Below are 17,137 nucleotides of genomic sequence, written 5' to 3'. Positions count from 1 at the left end.
CTGAACTCCAACACAGCCGCTCTCTCACTCCCCCTCCTCAGAAGAGGAGGGGAAGGGAAGAAGAAAAGGAAAGAAACAACTCATGGGTTGACATAAGGATAGTTTAATTAAAGGAAAAAATAATTATTAAGGGAAAATATTATTAATTTAACAATTTAACTACAGGGAAAAAAGGGAAAGGGGAAAAGGGAAAAGAATAAAGATAAAGATAAAGATAGATAAAGATAAAGATAAAGATAAAGATAAAGATAAAGATAAAGATAAAGATAAAGATAAAGATAAAGATAAAGATAAAGATAAAGATAAAGATAGATAAAGATCAAAGCAAAGGCTGTGTGGAAGTGCAGAGGAAAGAAATTACTCTCTACTTCCCACCAAGGACCGATGCTTGACCACGACCTTGAAGCAGGGCTTCAATGCACATAGCTGGTTTTTGGGAGGACAGATGTTTTCACAGCGAGAGCCCACCCCTCCCCTCTTCTTCCTTTTTCCACCTCTAATAAGAGCTGAGTGTGACACCACAGGGCATGGAATAGACCTTTGGTTGGGTTAGGTCAGCTGCCCTGGTGATGTCCCCTGCCCACCTCTTGCCCACCCCCAGCCTGCTGGCTCCGTGTGTGTGGAGGGAGTCCTGATGCGGTGCCAGCACTGCTCAGCAAGAGTCACAGCACTGGTGTGATACCAGCGCTGTTCTAGCTCCAAGTGCAGAGCACAGCACTGTGTGGGCTGCTGCAGGGACAGCTAACATCTCAGCCAGAGCCAGTACAACCTCTACCCCTTATTCCGTAACATTTGTGTCACTCTCAGGTCCCCCATACTTTAGCGGATAAGTATTCTCATCACCGTTGTTCCTTGTCCCTGAACAGACTGATAGGTAGGTACATCTTTTCATTCCATAGGTCTTTCTCAAAACATGTTCATAAGAACTGGTGATGATTTAGTCTTCATCTGCCAAAGTGCTCACTCAGGACCAGCAGTGTTGGATTTCTGGATGCCAGCACCTTCTTAGCTCGAGACGTTACTGCACTTGCCCAGTTCCTTGCAAAGTTGACCTATCATTGATCCTGCAGTGTCTTCCTACAACATATAACTTAGATTACAGAATAGTTTTCTCCCCAGGTTAAATCTCCTTGAGGTATGCACCCGATATCCCCGTTCTTTTGCATGACCCATCAGGTGTACCCTGGTCCTTGGGCGAAGACAACCCCACGACTGGGTTTGCCTTTGACCGAGGCAGGAGCAACCCACACCGCCTTCCCCATCCACTTCCCTACATGCACTAGGGGGGCTTCAGCTCCTCTCACCGTGTGTAAGGGATTTCCTTCAGCAGGACCACGATGGTTGTCGGACCCTCTGCTGTTAACTAGCCAAGTGGCTTCTGGTAGATTTATTTCCCATTGTTTCCATGACCCAGCACCCCATGCTCGTAACATAGTCTTTAACAGTCCATTGTACCTCTCAACCTTCCCAGAGGCTTGTGGGTGATAAGGGATGTGATACACCCACTCAATGCCATGCCTCTTGCTCCAGGAGGTGACAAGATTGTTTTGGAAATGACTCCCATTGTCAGACTCGATTCTCTCTGGTGTACCATGACGCCACAGCACTTGCCTTTCCAGGCCCAAAAAGTGTTTCGAGCCGTGGCATGCTTTACAGGTTATGATTCCAGCCACCCAGTAGTTGCTTCTACCATGGTGAGTATGTACCGTTTGCCTTGGAGGGTACGTGGGAGTGCTCCGATATAGTCAATTTGACAGGCCTCACCATATTGAAAGCCTAGCCATCTCCCCCTGTTCCAGGGAGACTTTACCTTCATGGCTCTCTTGATTGCAGCACAGGTCTCACACTCATGGGTAACCTGTGTGATGGCCTCAGGGGTCAGGTCCCCGCCTCGATCACGAGCCCATCTGTATGTGGCATCCCTCCCCAGATGTCCTGATGTTTCATGGGCCCATCGAGCGACAAACAGCTCACCCTTACGTGCCCAGTCCAGGTCCACCTGAGCCACTTCAAGTTCTGAAGCTCCATCCACCTCTGTGTTGTTCTGATGTTCTTCCGTAGGGCGACTCTTGGGCACGTGGGCACCTACCTGACGTACCTTTACACCCAGGTTTTCTACCTGAGCAACAATATCTTGCCACGGGGTAGCAGCCCATGTAGGTTTACCTCTGCTCTGCCAGTTGCTTGGTTTCCATTGCTGCAACCACCCCCACAGAGCATTTGCCACCATCCATGAGCCAGTGTGGAGGTACAGTGCTGGCCATTTTTCTCTTTCGGCAATCTGTAGGGCCAGTTGTACGGCTTTCTTTTCTGCATACTGACTCGACTCCCCTTCCCCTTCCACGGCCTCCACAACTCACAGTGGGGGACTCCACACAGCAGCTTGCCATTTCCGATGGCTCCCTAGCACACGGCAGGATCCGTCAGTGAACAACACCTACTGCTTTCTGTCTTCTGGCAACTCTTTGTGTGGTGGTGCCCCTTTGGCACGCGTTACCTTTTTGTCGGCACTCTGAAATCCCTGCCCTCTGGCCAGTCCATGATCTCTTCCAGGATTGCTGGGCGGCTGGCTTCAAGCGGGTTCTAGCCTGCTGAGAAATTAATGCTACCCACTTACTCCAGGTAGCAGCAGTTGCAGGGTGTGCAGTGGGGATTTTCCCTTTGAACACCCAATGAAACACAGGCAGCCGTGGCGCCCAGAGGTGCTGTGCTTCTTTTCTTGCTGAGTGTGACAGCACATGGCACGGTTGGGTTTGCTTGGGTTAGGTCAGCCGCCCTGGTGATGTCCCTTGGTCTCTCTTTGCCCACGCGCAGCCTGCTGGCCCTGGGGAGCTGGAGGGAGTCCCGATGCGGTGCCAGCACTGCTCAGCAGCAGGCACAGCACCGCTGTGATACCAGCGCTGTCCTATCTCCCAGCGCAGAGCCCAGCACTGTGTGGGCTGCTGCAGGGCCGCTACCCCCCCCCCCCATCCCATCCCATCCCATCCCACCCCACCCCATCCCACCCCATCCCCGCGGCTGCGGCTCCTCCGCTCCTGCAGGGGGCGCCTCCCGCCGGCCCCGCCGCCTCCCCGCGCCTTCCGCCGCCGCTCTCCCTTTACCGCGCGCAGCCGCCGCTCGCCGAGCCCCCAGGCCCACCCGCCGCCCTCCGCCGCCCCGCGCCCGGCGCCATGCCCAAGAACAAAGGTGAGGCCCTCCCGGGTCCCTCCCTTCCCCCCCGGCACCTCCCCGCCGCCAGCCCCCGGCCCCGGGGCCCGGCCCCGAGCCCCGAGCCCGATGCGGGCCCCGCCGGGGGGAGCGGGGCCGCCCGGGGCCTGCCACGTGTGGGGCTCCTGCGCCGCGCCCAGCGGCTGGGGGGGGTTGTGGGGGGGGATTGGGGGGGCTGGGGTTTGGGGTTTGGGGGTAGGAAGGGCGGGGAGGGCGGGTGGAGGGCTGGGAGGGAGGAGGAGGGGGGTTCTGTGGTGCTGCTGCCCGGGCAGGGGTTGGGGTGGAAGTGGGGGATGAGCGAAGCAGGCAGGGCTGGGGAGGGTGGTTAAAAGGAAGCAGGCACGGAAATCCTCGTCTGGTTACTGCGCTTACTGCGTTCATGCACTCATTAAGGTGGGAAGAGACCCCCAAGATCACCTGGTCCAACCACCCCCCTACCACTACTGTCACCCACTGAGCCCTGTCCCCAAGCACCACGTCCAGCCTCTCCTTCAATGCCCCCAGGGGCGGTGACTCCACCACCTCCCTGGGCAACCCATCCCAGTGCCTGACTGCGCTTTCTGAGCAGAAATGTCTGCTAATTCCCAACCTGAACCTCCCCTGGCACAACTTGAGGCCATTCCCTCCAGTCCTGTCACTAGTTACCTGTGAGAAGAGGCCAACCCCCAGCTCCCCACACCTTCCTTCCAGGTACCTGCAAAGAGCAATAAGGTCTTCCCTGAGCCTCCTCTTCCCCAGACCAAACACCCCCAGCTCCCTCAGCTGCCCCTCACAGGACTTGTGTCCCAGGCCCTTCACAAGTAATAACACATACTATTTTCTCCCCTTTTAAAATGTAGGTAAAGGAGGTAAAAACAGACGACGAGGTAAGAATGAGAATGAATCAGAAAAAAGAGAACTGGTGTTCAAGGAGGACGGGCAAGGTGAGTTGTCAACTACCATTTGTCAGTGCCATTGGTTTCAGTCAGGTGTGTAAGTGACACACACAAAACATCTGGATGTCTGAGAAATACAAAGTTATTCTGGAAGAAAAAAAAGGGATTCTCACTGGGGTTGTATTTGAACTCTAAATTACAGATTGAGAGTAGAACGGTGACGTTAGGAAAAGGGAAATGTTAAATAGCTTCACCACTTAAGAATGAAGCTTGCCCCTCCCTGACATTATTTGATGTGTAATACAGCATGCATGTAAATGTTCTCTGGGGATCCCTTGGGCTGCTCTGCGTGAGGGGCTGTAAGCACCTAGCCTAGCTGCTCTTTCAAGCAGTTGCTGGCTGTCCCTTGGATGCGTGGTCCTGCTCCGTTTTATACCAACTGCAGCGTTTCCTGGGTCCTTCTCTGAGACCTCTGAAGTCTGGCTGGAAAGTAACCTCAGCGTTCTTCCACTTCCCCTCTTGGCTTAGATGAATTGCCTGCTGGGTTGGGGGCGGGATGCCCAACAGGTATTAAAATGGGAATTATCACAAGGTCCTTACTTGGACAGGTTCAGGCAAAACAAGCAACAGGGGTATTCAGCTGGAGGGTGGTGGCTGGGGTTCCCCTGTCCTCTGCCTTCTGGTGACAGTGATCTCACCTGCCTTTTGGTTTACCCTGGCCTGCGTGTCACACTCTTGTAGTGGCTTGCATATATGTGAGTGCTTCCCAAGCTGAGCAAGAAGAGCAAATAAACTAAGGCTTGTTAGAAATACTGGCAGAGTGCTGACCTTAAATGGCTGTAAAGACAGCACCATCTTAATGCATTTTTTTTAATCTTTTGCTGAAATTCTGGGAAAGTTGTAAGTAAAAACAAGTTGATTTTGATGCACCTATAAAACTCAAAGTCTGTTTCAACTCCCAAGCAAAATCTGTTTAATGAAATCCACTCAATTTTTAATATTATGATGAGGTTTGTTGCACTGTCTAGCTTGTGCTATGGCAAGGTTGTAGAATATTGAAATACAGCTCTGGCTAATTAAGAAAATTTCTTTTCCTGGCAAGTGTGGGTGGTCAGAGAATGTTATCATTCTCACAAGCCATATTCCTTTCAGTTAAGTGGTGATATGTTACACTGCAAACTTTAATACTATGAGTAAAGAACTTCAGTAGTGATTTCTGCATCTGAGTGAGGGAAGGAGATTAAAAATAATGTGAGAGATGGCAAGGATGGGAGGGATGCTGGAGAGAAGCTTCCACAGCTGAAGCCTGGTAAGTACGGGGGTGCCTTTCAGACAGTTCCTGACATTATCAGAAATTGCCCTTAAAAGCAGAATGTGTTTTTTTTTTTTGTTTTGTTTTGTTTTGTTTTGTTTTGTTTTCTGTAGATGGGATTCAGAGTGTTGGCGGGGTACACAGAAAGTGCCACTTCCTCCTCTTCCCTTGGTAGTAACACATGATTTTGTAAGGACGGGAACTGTGTCGCTATAATTAACTTAAACTCTGAGCATAACCTGGTAACTGTAAGAATCATCTTCAGTAAGCATGTAATGAAAGCAAAAGCATGGATACAACCAAGAAGGACCAGTGTTTGCAAACATTAATGTCAACAACGAAATTCCATCAGCCCGTGTGGCTGAATAATTGTCCTCTCAGGAGTTCGTGTTTGCTGAATTGTTACAGCAGATTTTGGTTACAGGGACAAAAGTTAACACTTGTTTTATGAAGCTGTTTTTTTATTGTAGCTTTGCTCAAACTTCCTGTCTCTTTCAGAATATGCCCAGGTGATCAAGATGTTAGGCAATGGAAGACTGGAGGCATTGTGTTTCGATGGTGTGAAGAGGTTATGTCATATCAGAGGGAAACTAAGAAAAAAGGTAATTTGGAAGCATTGCAATAGAAAAGAGTGGCATTATGCATGATAAGCAGTTGTAAAAAAAATAAAAATAAAAATCTGTGTGTAGCTCTTTACAAAATACAGTTAGTATTTCTAACTGGCACAGGCTGCCCAGAGAAGCTGTGGCTGCCCCATCCCTGGAGGTGTTCAAGGCCAGGCTGGATGGGGCTTTGGGCAGCCTGGTCTGGTGGGGGGTGTCTAATAGGGGATGAGGCTAGGGAACATGATCAGCATGCAGTATCTGAGACTAGATCAGTTCTTAGCTTAGCAGGATAACTTCTCTTTATATGAGTGACATCCAGCAGAGAAAAATGGAAGTGTAAAAGGGTTGTCTGAAGCCATTTTTTTATATGCTATTTCCTAAAACCATTAAGAATCATGTTTTGGTACCCTTCTTAGTTTATCGTTTGAACTTGGGAGGAACTGGCTATGTATTTTCATCTTCTCACTGGTGACTTACCTGGGAATAGTTCTGGTAGGGCAATTGAGGAAAATTGTACAGCTTCCTGCAGGCACCCCAAATGCCATCACTTCGTTGTCCACTTCATCAGTTCCTAGAAAGATGAAATGCAGAGCTGATCTGCAAAACTTTGTACCTTCAGGGAAGTTACATTTGCTATCATAACTGCCATCTTTGGATGGTGTCATCTCTTACCCTTTTCAGATGTTACAACTTTCTGTCCTTTATGGTGCATGGTACTGAAGGGTTTCAATAAAAACAGATGGTCCACAATGTGCTCATTGTGGATTCTCTACCTGTTAGTTTTTGGAGACCAGTAAACGCATGTATCTTGGTGTCATTGTGAGCCCCACTAGCTGCCAGCAATACATTTGTTACTTGAACTGTTGAGGGTAATGAAGAAGGCTCACAGATAAAAGCTAGGCACTGCAGAATTAATTTCTCACTACGGAAAGCATCACTTCACTACTCCTGGTGTCAAAATGAAGTCTTAACTGAAGTAGGCTCCTTCTACAACAACCAAGCTAGTGTGGGCTAGAACTGTCGGGTGCATTTATGTTCGCGTGTCCTGTTCTGCAGGCTTCTGGCTTTGGTTTGACTGATGAGCATAGTCAGTTACTAGAAGCAGCTCCATTCTTTTCCTTGGGATCATCACTGTGCTTGTCCATCACCCCCTTCACCAGCTCTTCCTTAATTTTTTTTTGCTGTTCTGGAGCTCAGTTCACAAAGGTGGCTTGGTACAGTATTTCTGTTGTTCTGCAAAAGCTATGACCTAATAACCACCCTGGTGGCTAGAAGCCATTCAAGGAAGTTTGATTTACCTTGTTTAGCATATTATGGAGCTATTACTAATAAATCTACCGATATTTATAAGCTTGATTCTGCTGTTAAAATATGACATTGGATATTTCCAGTTAATTAGTCAGAAGGTAGAAACGGTAACTGTAGTGTAATTTTAATGTCTTTCAGTGTGTGTGTATGTACGTGTGTGTATATATAAATAAATACAACACATGCTTACTCTTTCAGGTTTGGATTAATACATCAGATATCATACTGGTTGGCTTACGAGACTACCAGGTAAAAATTCCCTGTAATTAGCTACTGAAAAATAACTTACAGGCCGCTTTATTTAATGTTAAGTTGCAGCAGGTATACTGAGTGAATTCCCATCTAATTTTTTTTGAATTTGCGTGTAGTTATTCTAAATCATGATTTTTACTTTCCTTGTATTACAGAAGGATTGTCATGACTAGATGACAAATACCCAGTACAACTTGTTCTTCCAAATTTAATTGCACCCTGTGACTTTGTTGGCATCTCACTGGCCTTAATGACATCACACCTGAACTTTTATTTTTTCCAGGTGTAGCTGTTTGATGCTTGGGTCTTGTGATATAAGGAGGATGGAGCCAAGCACCAAACTCTTTATTATGGTAATCAGAATTTTGGATCCTTGGTGTTTAGGCTTTTTACCTTAAGAGACCAATTAATTGCTGAATAGTTTCTACTTAAATTTCTGGAAAGAGTAATTTAACTTTACCTAATGTAAAGGCTAATGGAAAACAACTGTCAAACTTTCATTAGGTAAATGTTTTTTCATGAATTCCAGTATTGTCATAATTTAGTCAAAGATAGATTCTGCTTCTGAAACGTACGTTATAAAATTGTAAATTATTTAAGGTGTTGTCGTTTACTGCATATATTGAATTGCTTAAAACTTTCGCAGCGACCACCAAACACCTCACTATGCGTATTTTCTGAAGAAAGATTAATTTTAAAGGCATGGAACTGAACTTCTCACGTGGCTTAGAATAGGACAAAATTAAATATCCCACCAGAGATGAAGATATTTTATAAATTAGTTTTTTTTTAAAGCTCAGAATTAAAGAAAATAGAGGAACAAGATACTGCTATTCCATAAACAATATAGGTGTTAACTAGTAACTGTAGTTAGTAGGGAGGTTTTTTTTTTTCCTTTATAGATGACTAATAAAGTCTAATAAATCTTTATTTAGGATAACAAGGCTGATGTTATTCTAAAGTACAATGCAGATGAAGCCAGAAGTCTGAAAGCATATGGGGAGCTTCCAGAACATGGTAAGAATCTTCTCAGTTTAAATTCAAAGTTCATATTGGATAAGAATATGTAGTGTGTCTTGACTTGGTATAATTGCATTCCTGAACTTCTCTAAATGCTTTTTTAGCTAAAATCAATGAAACAGACACATTTGGTCCCGGAGATGATGATGAAATCCAGTTTGATGATATTGGAGATGATGATGAAGATATTGATGATGTAAGTAGTAGACATGTATTTTGTATCACGTTTGTCATCTTTAGCAATAAGCTGTTTTTCAGTGTTTTTTAGAACAAGTAAAACAATACATTAATGTTCAGAATAGCTTACCTTGTCAAGGATTTTATTCTTAAAATAATTTTATGATAGTGTATTCACATTCTCAGTTTGCACTGCTTCGAGGACCTGTTGTTTCACTTCATCAGCTCCTGGAGTTCTTTTCAGAATAAAGCTTTACCTCAGACAATCCTCATAGTTGTTTGAGATTACTGCTTCAGAAAAGGGTTCCGTTCTCTTTTCTGTCCTACAGTCCTCTTCTAGTTCACCTCTGTGCAAAGCACGTATGCTTAGTGTCATACTATTAAAACTTTAATGAAGAGCAGTCTTCTCATTAACTTTAAGATGCTCAAAATCAAAGTAGATTTACCCCAAAGACTCATATTTATGTTGCAGTGTCTATTTGAGTGATTGTGTGTGTGTGCACACATGGGGGAGGAATTGCAGTTACAAAATTCACCAGTTAGATCCTTGGATGTAGCTGGATTCTGAAGGAGTGGAACATCTCCCTAAATACTGCTCCTGTAAGCTCCTTACAAGGGGCTCATGTTGGAAAGCAAAGTAGATGATACAGGAAGGTCTAGCAGACTAGTAGGATTTCCTGGCATCTCCTGCAAAGTAGTCTGGAAATACCACTCAGGGAGCCTGCACAAAGACCTGTGGGTCAGTTCCTATGCCATGTGGGGCAGATTTGGCCAGTTCATTTGAATCAAGATGAGCCATAGACAATGTTGACCCAAATTATATTGGACACCAATTGCTGGAATAGGTCACAGGTTACGCAGATGTTTTGAGGACTTACATAACCATGTAGGTTTCAACTTCCTAGTTTCTCTGTAGCTTTAAAAATCTCACCATCTAATACTAAGTACAGAAACAGTTGAAGGATTTTTTTTATTTTGTTTTTGTTTAATACCTTAAATCTCAGTTTTTGTTGCATGCTGTGAATTCCATAAGATCATGAAAAGCTTCACCTTAGTCGTGCTAATCGTAATTGCGAATTTGCAGATTGTCACATTCAGCTGTGTTACTGCTTATCACTAACCCGTAGTAACTGACTGTGCACATTCTTACGGTAGTAAAATGTATTATAATTCAAATTAGAATCTGCTGTGAAATCTTTTCTATGATTTACTTTATCTTGCAGTAGAGAGATGAATGTGTACACAGCAGGCTCAGAGGATAAGTAGTAACTTACTGAGCCTGTGAGTTAACTTAATTGGATAGACTGTTGTAATTATCTCCTGATGCTTTAACTCATCATCTTTTTAGTCGTTTCTCTGAGTTGGTGATACGGCTAATTCTCTTTAAATGCTTGTATTATTTTGACCTCATTGAGGCTCTCAATTTCGATCACACATTTTCAAAGTATCAAAATCTTGGTAAATTTTCTTCAGACTTGAAAAATTGCCCTTTAGATCTGTCAGTGGTTGAGCTTACTGAATGTTTAGCTAGAAATGCTTTCTAGTACTGCATGCTTTTAATAACGAAGCTACTGAAAGTGCTAAATTGCTGTATGAATATTGCAAGAATAAAATTTCCAAACATCCATCTTTGTGTGGGATGATAATATATTAATGTGAGCAGCTAGGATTGTTTTTAATTTTATTCAGCTATGCAATATTACAATATTCTTTAAGAAAGGAGCAAGTGTAAGTAACAAAATATGAGTAATCTCTGAGGATCATTGCAGCCCACTTAGAATGAAGTGTGGCTTTGAAAGTCAGAGTTAATGTGGTGGAGCCTTTGCTTGGCTGCTCATGTCAGAAGAATGGTTAGAAAACTGTTTTGCCACTAAACTTCTTTTGATAGTCAATACTTAGGAACCTTACCCTTAAACTCAGTTTTGGCTTTTGTTCTTGAGAATTGAGCGCTTATTTATGTCTGTACTGTTTATATGTAAGCATATTGGCATAATTGCTCCCTTATATAACAGTAGTAGCATAACATCAGTGGTGGGGACGTAAGAGGAAAGTGGATGCTTGCTTATTGAGAAAGTGGGATACAAGATGAGGTAAAAACATTATTGTGGTGAGTTCAGGAAGTTTCCTGTTTTGACTATTAAAAAAAATAGCTTAAAGACAGAACTGATCGATTAAAAATCATGTGAAGAAAATGATTTTTTTAATTTATTTTTCAGATCTAATTTGGAACAGAGGTTTACATTCCAACTTCCTTCCTCCAAGGATTGTTCTACATTGATATTTCGATTATTTTTTGGGTGAAGTCCCTTTCTTTTAAGAAGACTGAAAATTCTCGGTAAAGAGTGTAGTTTGTTACATCAAAAGGATTTATTTTCAATGTTTGTTTTAAAGTATTTATATTTCTTTAGAGATGGATAATGCTGGATTATCACAAAGGCTAAATGAATTGCCACAAATATTTTGTCTCTTCACCAATTAGAGCTTTTACCTCTGGATGTAAGTGAAATACAATGACATGGGCTGTAAAAGACTGCATTTTCCCCTCTTCTGCTTTCATCACTACAATGCAGTTAATCTTGTATTTTGAAATAAAAATTGTTTACCCTGTAATTATCATGGATTTTGATTAAATACCCAGTTCAGATTAGTATCAAAACATACTATGCAGTGTCTGTCCTTATACCCCTTTCCTTGACGTTAACTTTTAAAAGATTTTGATAATACAAAGGGAAGGCAGAAAGCTGCATTTAAATTCATAATGCGTGAATCTGCTTTTCATGTCTACTAGCATGCTGCTATTTTTATACTGATTTTGATAATTAAAAACACTCATTATTATGAAGATGTAAATTTGCCATAGTGGAGAGGTAGAGGGAAGTAACAAAGAAAAGTAAGCAGCATCTCAAATTTGCAGTTGTTAAAAACTGTCTTGTATGCATAGCTCTTCTGTATTTTAAGTACAGTAGTTAAGCTGTAGTTGCAGAAGATGAACACTGGGTGGCAACCAACTTAACAGGGATACCCTGATACAAAACATTAGCAGTTGGGTTTGTACTGAAAAATACGTAAAGCAGTTTTTTCCCCAAAGTGAATGCTTAACATTATTGATATGTTAAACATGTAGAATATTTTTACATTATAGAAAAGGGTTATGTTAAGAGTAGAGTTTTATTTTAATCTTAAACTCCATGCAGTGTAAGGCACAACATTAAAGTTTATGTGAACCTTGAATAACGACGTAAAAGAGAAATCACACTTGTGTCAAACGTAGGAAAAGAATCTTTTCATCCAGGATGAATCACTGAAACAAATTAATGGAAAGATTCTTCTCCACCTTTGGACTGGAGGAGTCAGTCAAAAAGCTGAATAAAGACTAATATCATCATGCAAATATTATTTTGTGGTAGCCTTAGTTTGTCTTCAATTATGTATTTAACAACTCTGAAAGCAGGTTAATGCAAAACTTCCTTTTGTGCCATAAAAATCTGATTCTTGACACTTGTATTCGTTTTACAGTCTTTTTGGTATGATGTAAAGTGACTACCCCCAATAGATAAAAACAAAATGGCTTTAAATATCGAGTGGCCTCATTGCTTTACATGATTTTTGAGGAGAAGTTCTGTGCTAGAGCTTCCAGAGCTTTTAAGATCATGTCCTCTCTCTTATATCTTTCCTTCTTCATAGCATCTCTATCCTTTATTGGATCTGATCTTATTCTAGGGATGATTATTTCTTAGTATTGAGTAGTTTTGCCAAATGTTTCATGGGTTTAAAATAATCATTGTAAAACTTGCTAAATATTGGGAAAAGGTGCTATTGACACAGCATTCTTAGTTCCCTGTTGTTAAAGTGTATAAGGTCTTTCTATGTCTATAGAGTTCAATTGTGAATCAACATAAAAACGGTAGAGTTTCAGGATAAGTTTTATAAACCATTCCCTAGCTTACTGGTGTCCTCAGACTATTGAGCAGATCTGAAAATGGTTAAAAGCTCTCAAAACTGGGCTTGAGGTCCAAGTGCAGAAGATTTCTGTTCAGTTGTGCTAGCAGAAAGGTTAATGATTAAAATCCAGTGAATGTTACTGAAGATAAAAATACTATGGGATTTATCTTGCCAAAAACAGTATTGTACATAGGGGAAAAATGTAAAGTACGTGGTCAGTGCTAAGGAGAAATACAGATAAATACACTGCTGTTGTAAGGAACTTCTTTCTATGTACCAGAGTTCTCTGGTATCATAGATACTTCAGCTCTGGAGCTGAAAAAAAAGATGAAATTCTAAATTCTGGCAGAATTGGTTCCAGTCCTTGGCGGTGATAGGCTTGTGTCTGGCTCACCCAAAACTCTTCAGAGCTTTTAAGGAAATTTCCTATTTATTAGTGCTCTGTCTCAACACCACCTCATTGATGTTTTCATGCTAGGCTGCATTGTCTTTGTCGATACATTCCCTCATTCTCAGCTAGAGCTTCTTTCACAGAGCAATCTGGGCAGCTTTATACTGTCTTTTGGGGTGGCGAAACAGCTTGTACAAGTAGCTCCCTTTTCAGTGTCTCCGTGCGAAGAAGGAGGTAAAACAGTAGCTGCCAGGTGGAGGATTACAAGATTACTGACTAAAACCATGAAAGGTGCTCCATCTGTAACAGTATTTTCAAAATAACTTTTAAATAAGGCTTTCAGTATTGGGAACTGATGCTGGCTTTTCACCTGTAGTGTAAAATTGAAAGTAGAGATTCAAAGATGAATTTTCTGCTACTGAAGTGTAAACTTTGTGTTCTCCAGGATGTTTCACATTTTAAGATCATTTTGTGATTAAAACTTTGAAACACGATTTTTGTTCATTGTTCCAGATTTTATCTTCTTTGTCTCTATCCCTCATAATGGTGGCAGCTGCATGCTTCTTTGGACAGCCCTAATGCTTTTCCACCCTAATTCTTTGCAGGTATAGTCCAGACACAAAGTTCTAAAAAAAAATATATGTTTTTAAAAGAAATAAATTATCCTTTCCTTCCTCAAAAGGAGGAGGAGGAACTGGTGACCCATGATTGCTTGGCTGTGTGCCATTTACTTGTTACTACTGATAGGTTATGTATAACATATGACTGTGATGTATGTGCTACTGTGCCTGTATGTGGTACTGCATGCTGTGGCCATCAATGAAAATACACTGATGACTATCTAAGGGTGACGGTTTGCTCAGTGTGGTACCTGGCAGTGCTCCTAACCAGGTTCTTCGTGACAAACTGATTGGACTTGTGGGCTGTGTAAGTTGTGAACCACTGCTTCTCCCCATGGCTATGAGGTAAGTCTCGTTTTCAGGTGAGATGGGTTGCTGAAGCTTGCTCAATAACAGGAGCAGTCAACCTAAACCATAATCATTTGCTATTACTGAACACGAATGTCATGGGACCTGAGTCTCTACTGGCTCAGTAGCTCAAGCCTAGTTTTTTGCCTGTGAACACTATGAGTGAATATTAGAAATTAGGACTTGAAAATTAAAATAAGCACAGCGTTTTGGAAGAGCTGTGGGAAGAGGCAAGTACTGTCTGAAATAATGGAGTAGTCTGATTGCCATTTCATTTGTACCTTTAAATTTGATGCCTCTTGCTTTTGTGAAGGTCATTGTTGGCAATGCTTTCTCATTCTGACACAAAGCAAAACGAAGCTTAATTTATTTCTGTCGATGTTCGTGCCCTTTGGGAAAGGTGGGAGAAGAGATGAGCAGGGAGGATGCCAGGAAGGATACACACACACTCATCACACCAAGCATGAGTCAGCATTCCTATTGACTAATTCAGGTTGCTTGTGCTGTATCTTGCCCATCAAATTTAGTGTTGAAGATCAACTTTTATAATCAGTCTCAACCAAATAGAGAAACTAGCTGAAAACAATGAGTACTTTCAAAAACTTCATCTAGGAAGGTAGGTATTAACAGCAGGGTACCACTAGAAGTGTCTAAAAATGTGTTTCTCCTTTCAAGTGCTTGTTTGCTCCTGGGCTGCGTTTGGGATCCATATGTTTTAATTATGCTAAATGTATTTGGGGGGGGGCTTTTCCTTTCAATACTTTAAAACGTTTATAGCTAAGATAGAGACAAGTTGAGTGACCAGATTTTTTTTCTTTTCAACTGCATATATAATGTATAGGTTGTCAAAACAGACAACGGTTCTAGTAGTTTGCATGTTTTCTTCAGTGCTGCTGTGGTAGGCCTTGCCTCTAGCACTTTGTATTTTCTGTCCCATGAATTAGATTTTCTTCATTTTATTAAACGTGTAGACGGAAAGGACAGTTGCAGAGCAATTTGGTTTATATTCAGGCTGTCAGCTCAAGAAGAGGAAGTTTAATCAGAAGCCGAAAGAGACTCGGTAACAGCTGAGGGACCTATTAACTGCATCACGTGCCTAACAGTAAATCCTTTTTTTGAAATGCTTTTACTGGGTATTCTTCCACATTCACTCTTCCTGATTGTAACAGTGGGTAGCTCAAGTCCAGTGCCTGTTAATTGTGTGTCTAGGCTGTTACGTTGTTAGGAATCTTTTCTGTTGTCAGTAGCATCTATACTACTTTATCAGCCATACTCTTCTTTATGGTTGGTTAATTTTATTCCAGCTTGAAGATGATCATTGGCAAAATACCCTTACATGTTCAGTCTGTGGAGGGAGCAGATGAGCTACCCAAAAACCATCAACAACAATAACAACAACGACCAAAACTTGGCATGTTGCAGTGACTGGATTGCTTCAAATTCTTAGGATTTTCCATCACAGGGTTTGGGGACTCTGAGGTGCCTCGTGTCTTTAATAACTACTGCCAGGAATTGAGATTTTTTTTTCTTCCAGACCCTTGAAGTAGTTTGCCTTCTTCCTAAAGAATGAGCTGATGGAAGCACACAGGCATGGGCTAAGGATGCAAACCTGTCACTGGCAGCAACGCTTGATGGATGCTGCTGCCCCTATTTGTAGTAGGTGCAGTGAAGATCAGCAGAGACAAGAGGATTCCCCTGCAGCACCCGGGCCTGCGTGGGTTGTACGCAGTTCCTCCAGAGAGGGCTCAATTTTGTGACAACCCTTGAGCTAGTGACAGGAGTCTTTACAGTTGCTGCATGAAATCTGCAAAGAAGGGAAGTGTAGTGCCTGCAGAGTGCTAGGCCAAGGGAAGCCAGTTGATGTAATCTTTTTGGATTTCAGCAAAGCTTTAGATGCTTTTTCTCACAGTATCCTTCTGGACAAGATGTCCAGCATACAACTAGACAAATACATAACATGATGGGTGAACAACGGGCTGATGGGTCAGGCTCACAGGGTTATAGTAAATGGGGTTACATCAGACTGGCGGCCAGTCACCACTGGGTTTCCCCTCAGGGCTCCATTTTAGGGGCAGTCAAAGCATCAGTGCTTTTATAAATATAAAAATAAATATAAAAGCATCTATGCTTTTATAAAAGATCTGGATGCAGGACTTCATACTAAATAAGTTTGTGGATGACACTAAATTAGGAGGAGCTGTTGATGCCCTTGAAGGTAGAGTAACCTTCCAGAAAGATCTTGACAATTTGGAGGGTTGAGCAATCACCAACTATGAGATTTAACAAGCAAATTCTGTACCTGGGATGGGGCAATCCTGGATATGTGAACAGGTTAGGATGCCATGACCACTTCCCTGGGGAACCTGTGCCGGTGCTTGACCACTCAGCACAGAACCCTTTCATATTATCCAACACTCACTAAAAAGGTTAGTATGCCACCTGTAAGTGGAAAAAATGCTGGTACGAGTGTATTGGTATACAACTATCAACTATGAAAGAACTGGACAGTGGGAAGAGGGGTAACAAGAACAGCTGGTGCTCCTCTATTTAAGCTGTAAACCTCAACAGACTGCCTCCTCTTTCCTTCCTCTCCCCAATTTGAGTTGATGCCATTGTCTTGCTAGACATACTTTTCGTCTACAAAGGTGGGAAGAGTGATCTCATGCTTCATAAAATGTTGCTTTAGGTTTTGATCTAATCTGTTGCTTTGCTGATAAGTTGGATTGATTTGTGAGAGGAAAAACAGTATTTTGACTGAAACTGCTGTAAACTTGTGAAAGTCAACATTAACTGTAGTATTTCCCGTATTATCATACACTAAATACTACACGATTATGAAAGAAAAGAATATAGCCAGTAACTGAATATATAGGTGTTATAGGCAGCCTTACCTATGCAATGTTAGAGAATCGAGGGGAAAAGAAACACTGAAAATGTAAGTCTGATTTAGGGCATGGGGGAACAGTTAGAAGAAACAGCTTGAGTGCCAAGTATCGAATAACTTGATTTAGATTGAGAAGAAGATATGACTATTTCTGATCATTTTCTGTAGATTGACGTCTTCTGACTTAATCTTTAGT

General features: G+C 42.4%; 1 protein-coding gene across 1 annotated transcript; it reads left to right on the top strand.

Moving 5' to 3' along the window:
* The first annotated feature begins 3,067 nt into the window (after positions 1 to 3,067).
* On the top strand, positions 3,068 to 13,584 carry EIF1AX (eukaryotic translation initiation factor 1A X-linked). Its single transcript, XM_084302167.1, has 7 exons — positions 3,068 to 3,186; positions 4,047 to 4,130; positions 5,893 to 5,996; positions 7,506 to 7,556; positions 8,495 to 8,576; positions 8,684 to 8,775; positions 10,973 to 13,584. Exons 1-7 carry the CDS (start codon positions 3,171 to 3,173, stop codon positions 10,976 to 10,978), a joined length of 435 nt encoding a protein of 144 aa, XP_084158293.1. The 5' UTR covers positions 3,068 to 3,170; the 3' UTR covers positions 10,979 to 13,584.
* The last annotated feature ends 3,553 nt before the right edge of the window (positions 13,585 to 17,137 follow it).

The sequence above is a fragment of the Netta rufina genome (genome assembly GCF_964035555.1).
Source record: "Netta rufina genome assembly, chromosome: 1".
In the NCBI taxonomy this organism is placed as follows: Eukaryota; Metazoa; Chordata; class Aves; order Anseriformes; family Anatidae; genus Netta; species Netta rufina.
Note: the sequence above shows the minus strand (reverse complement) of the source record. Positions and strands in the feature narration are given on the sequence as shown.

Bases quoted from the DNA above. Each gene is read 5' to 3' on its own strand.
- EIF1AX (XM_084302167.1), top strand. The intron at 5,997-7,505 runs GTAATTTGGAAG...TTACTCTTTCAG, and splicing joins GAGGGAAACTAAGAAAAAAG to GTTTGGATTAATACATCAGA. The intron at 7,557-8,494 runs GTAAAAATTCCC...ATCTTTATTTAG, and splicing joins TTGGCTTACGAGACTACCAG to GATAACAAGGCTGATGTTAT.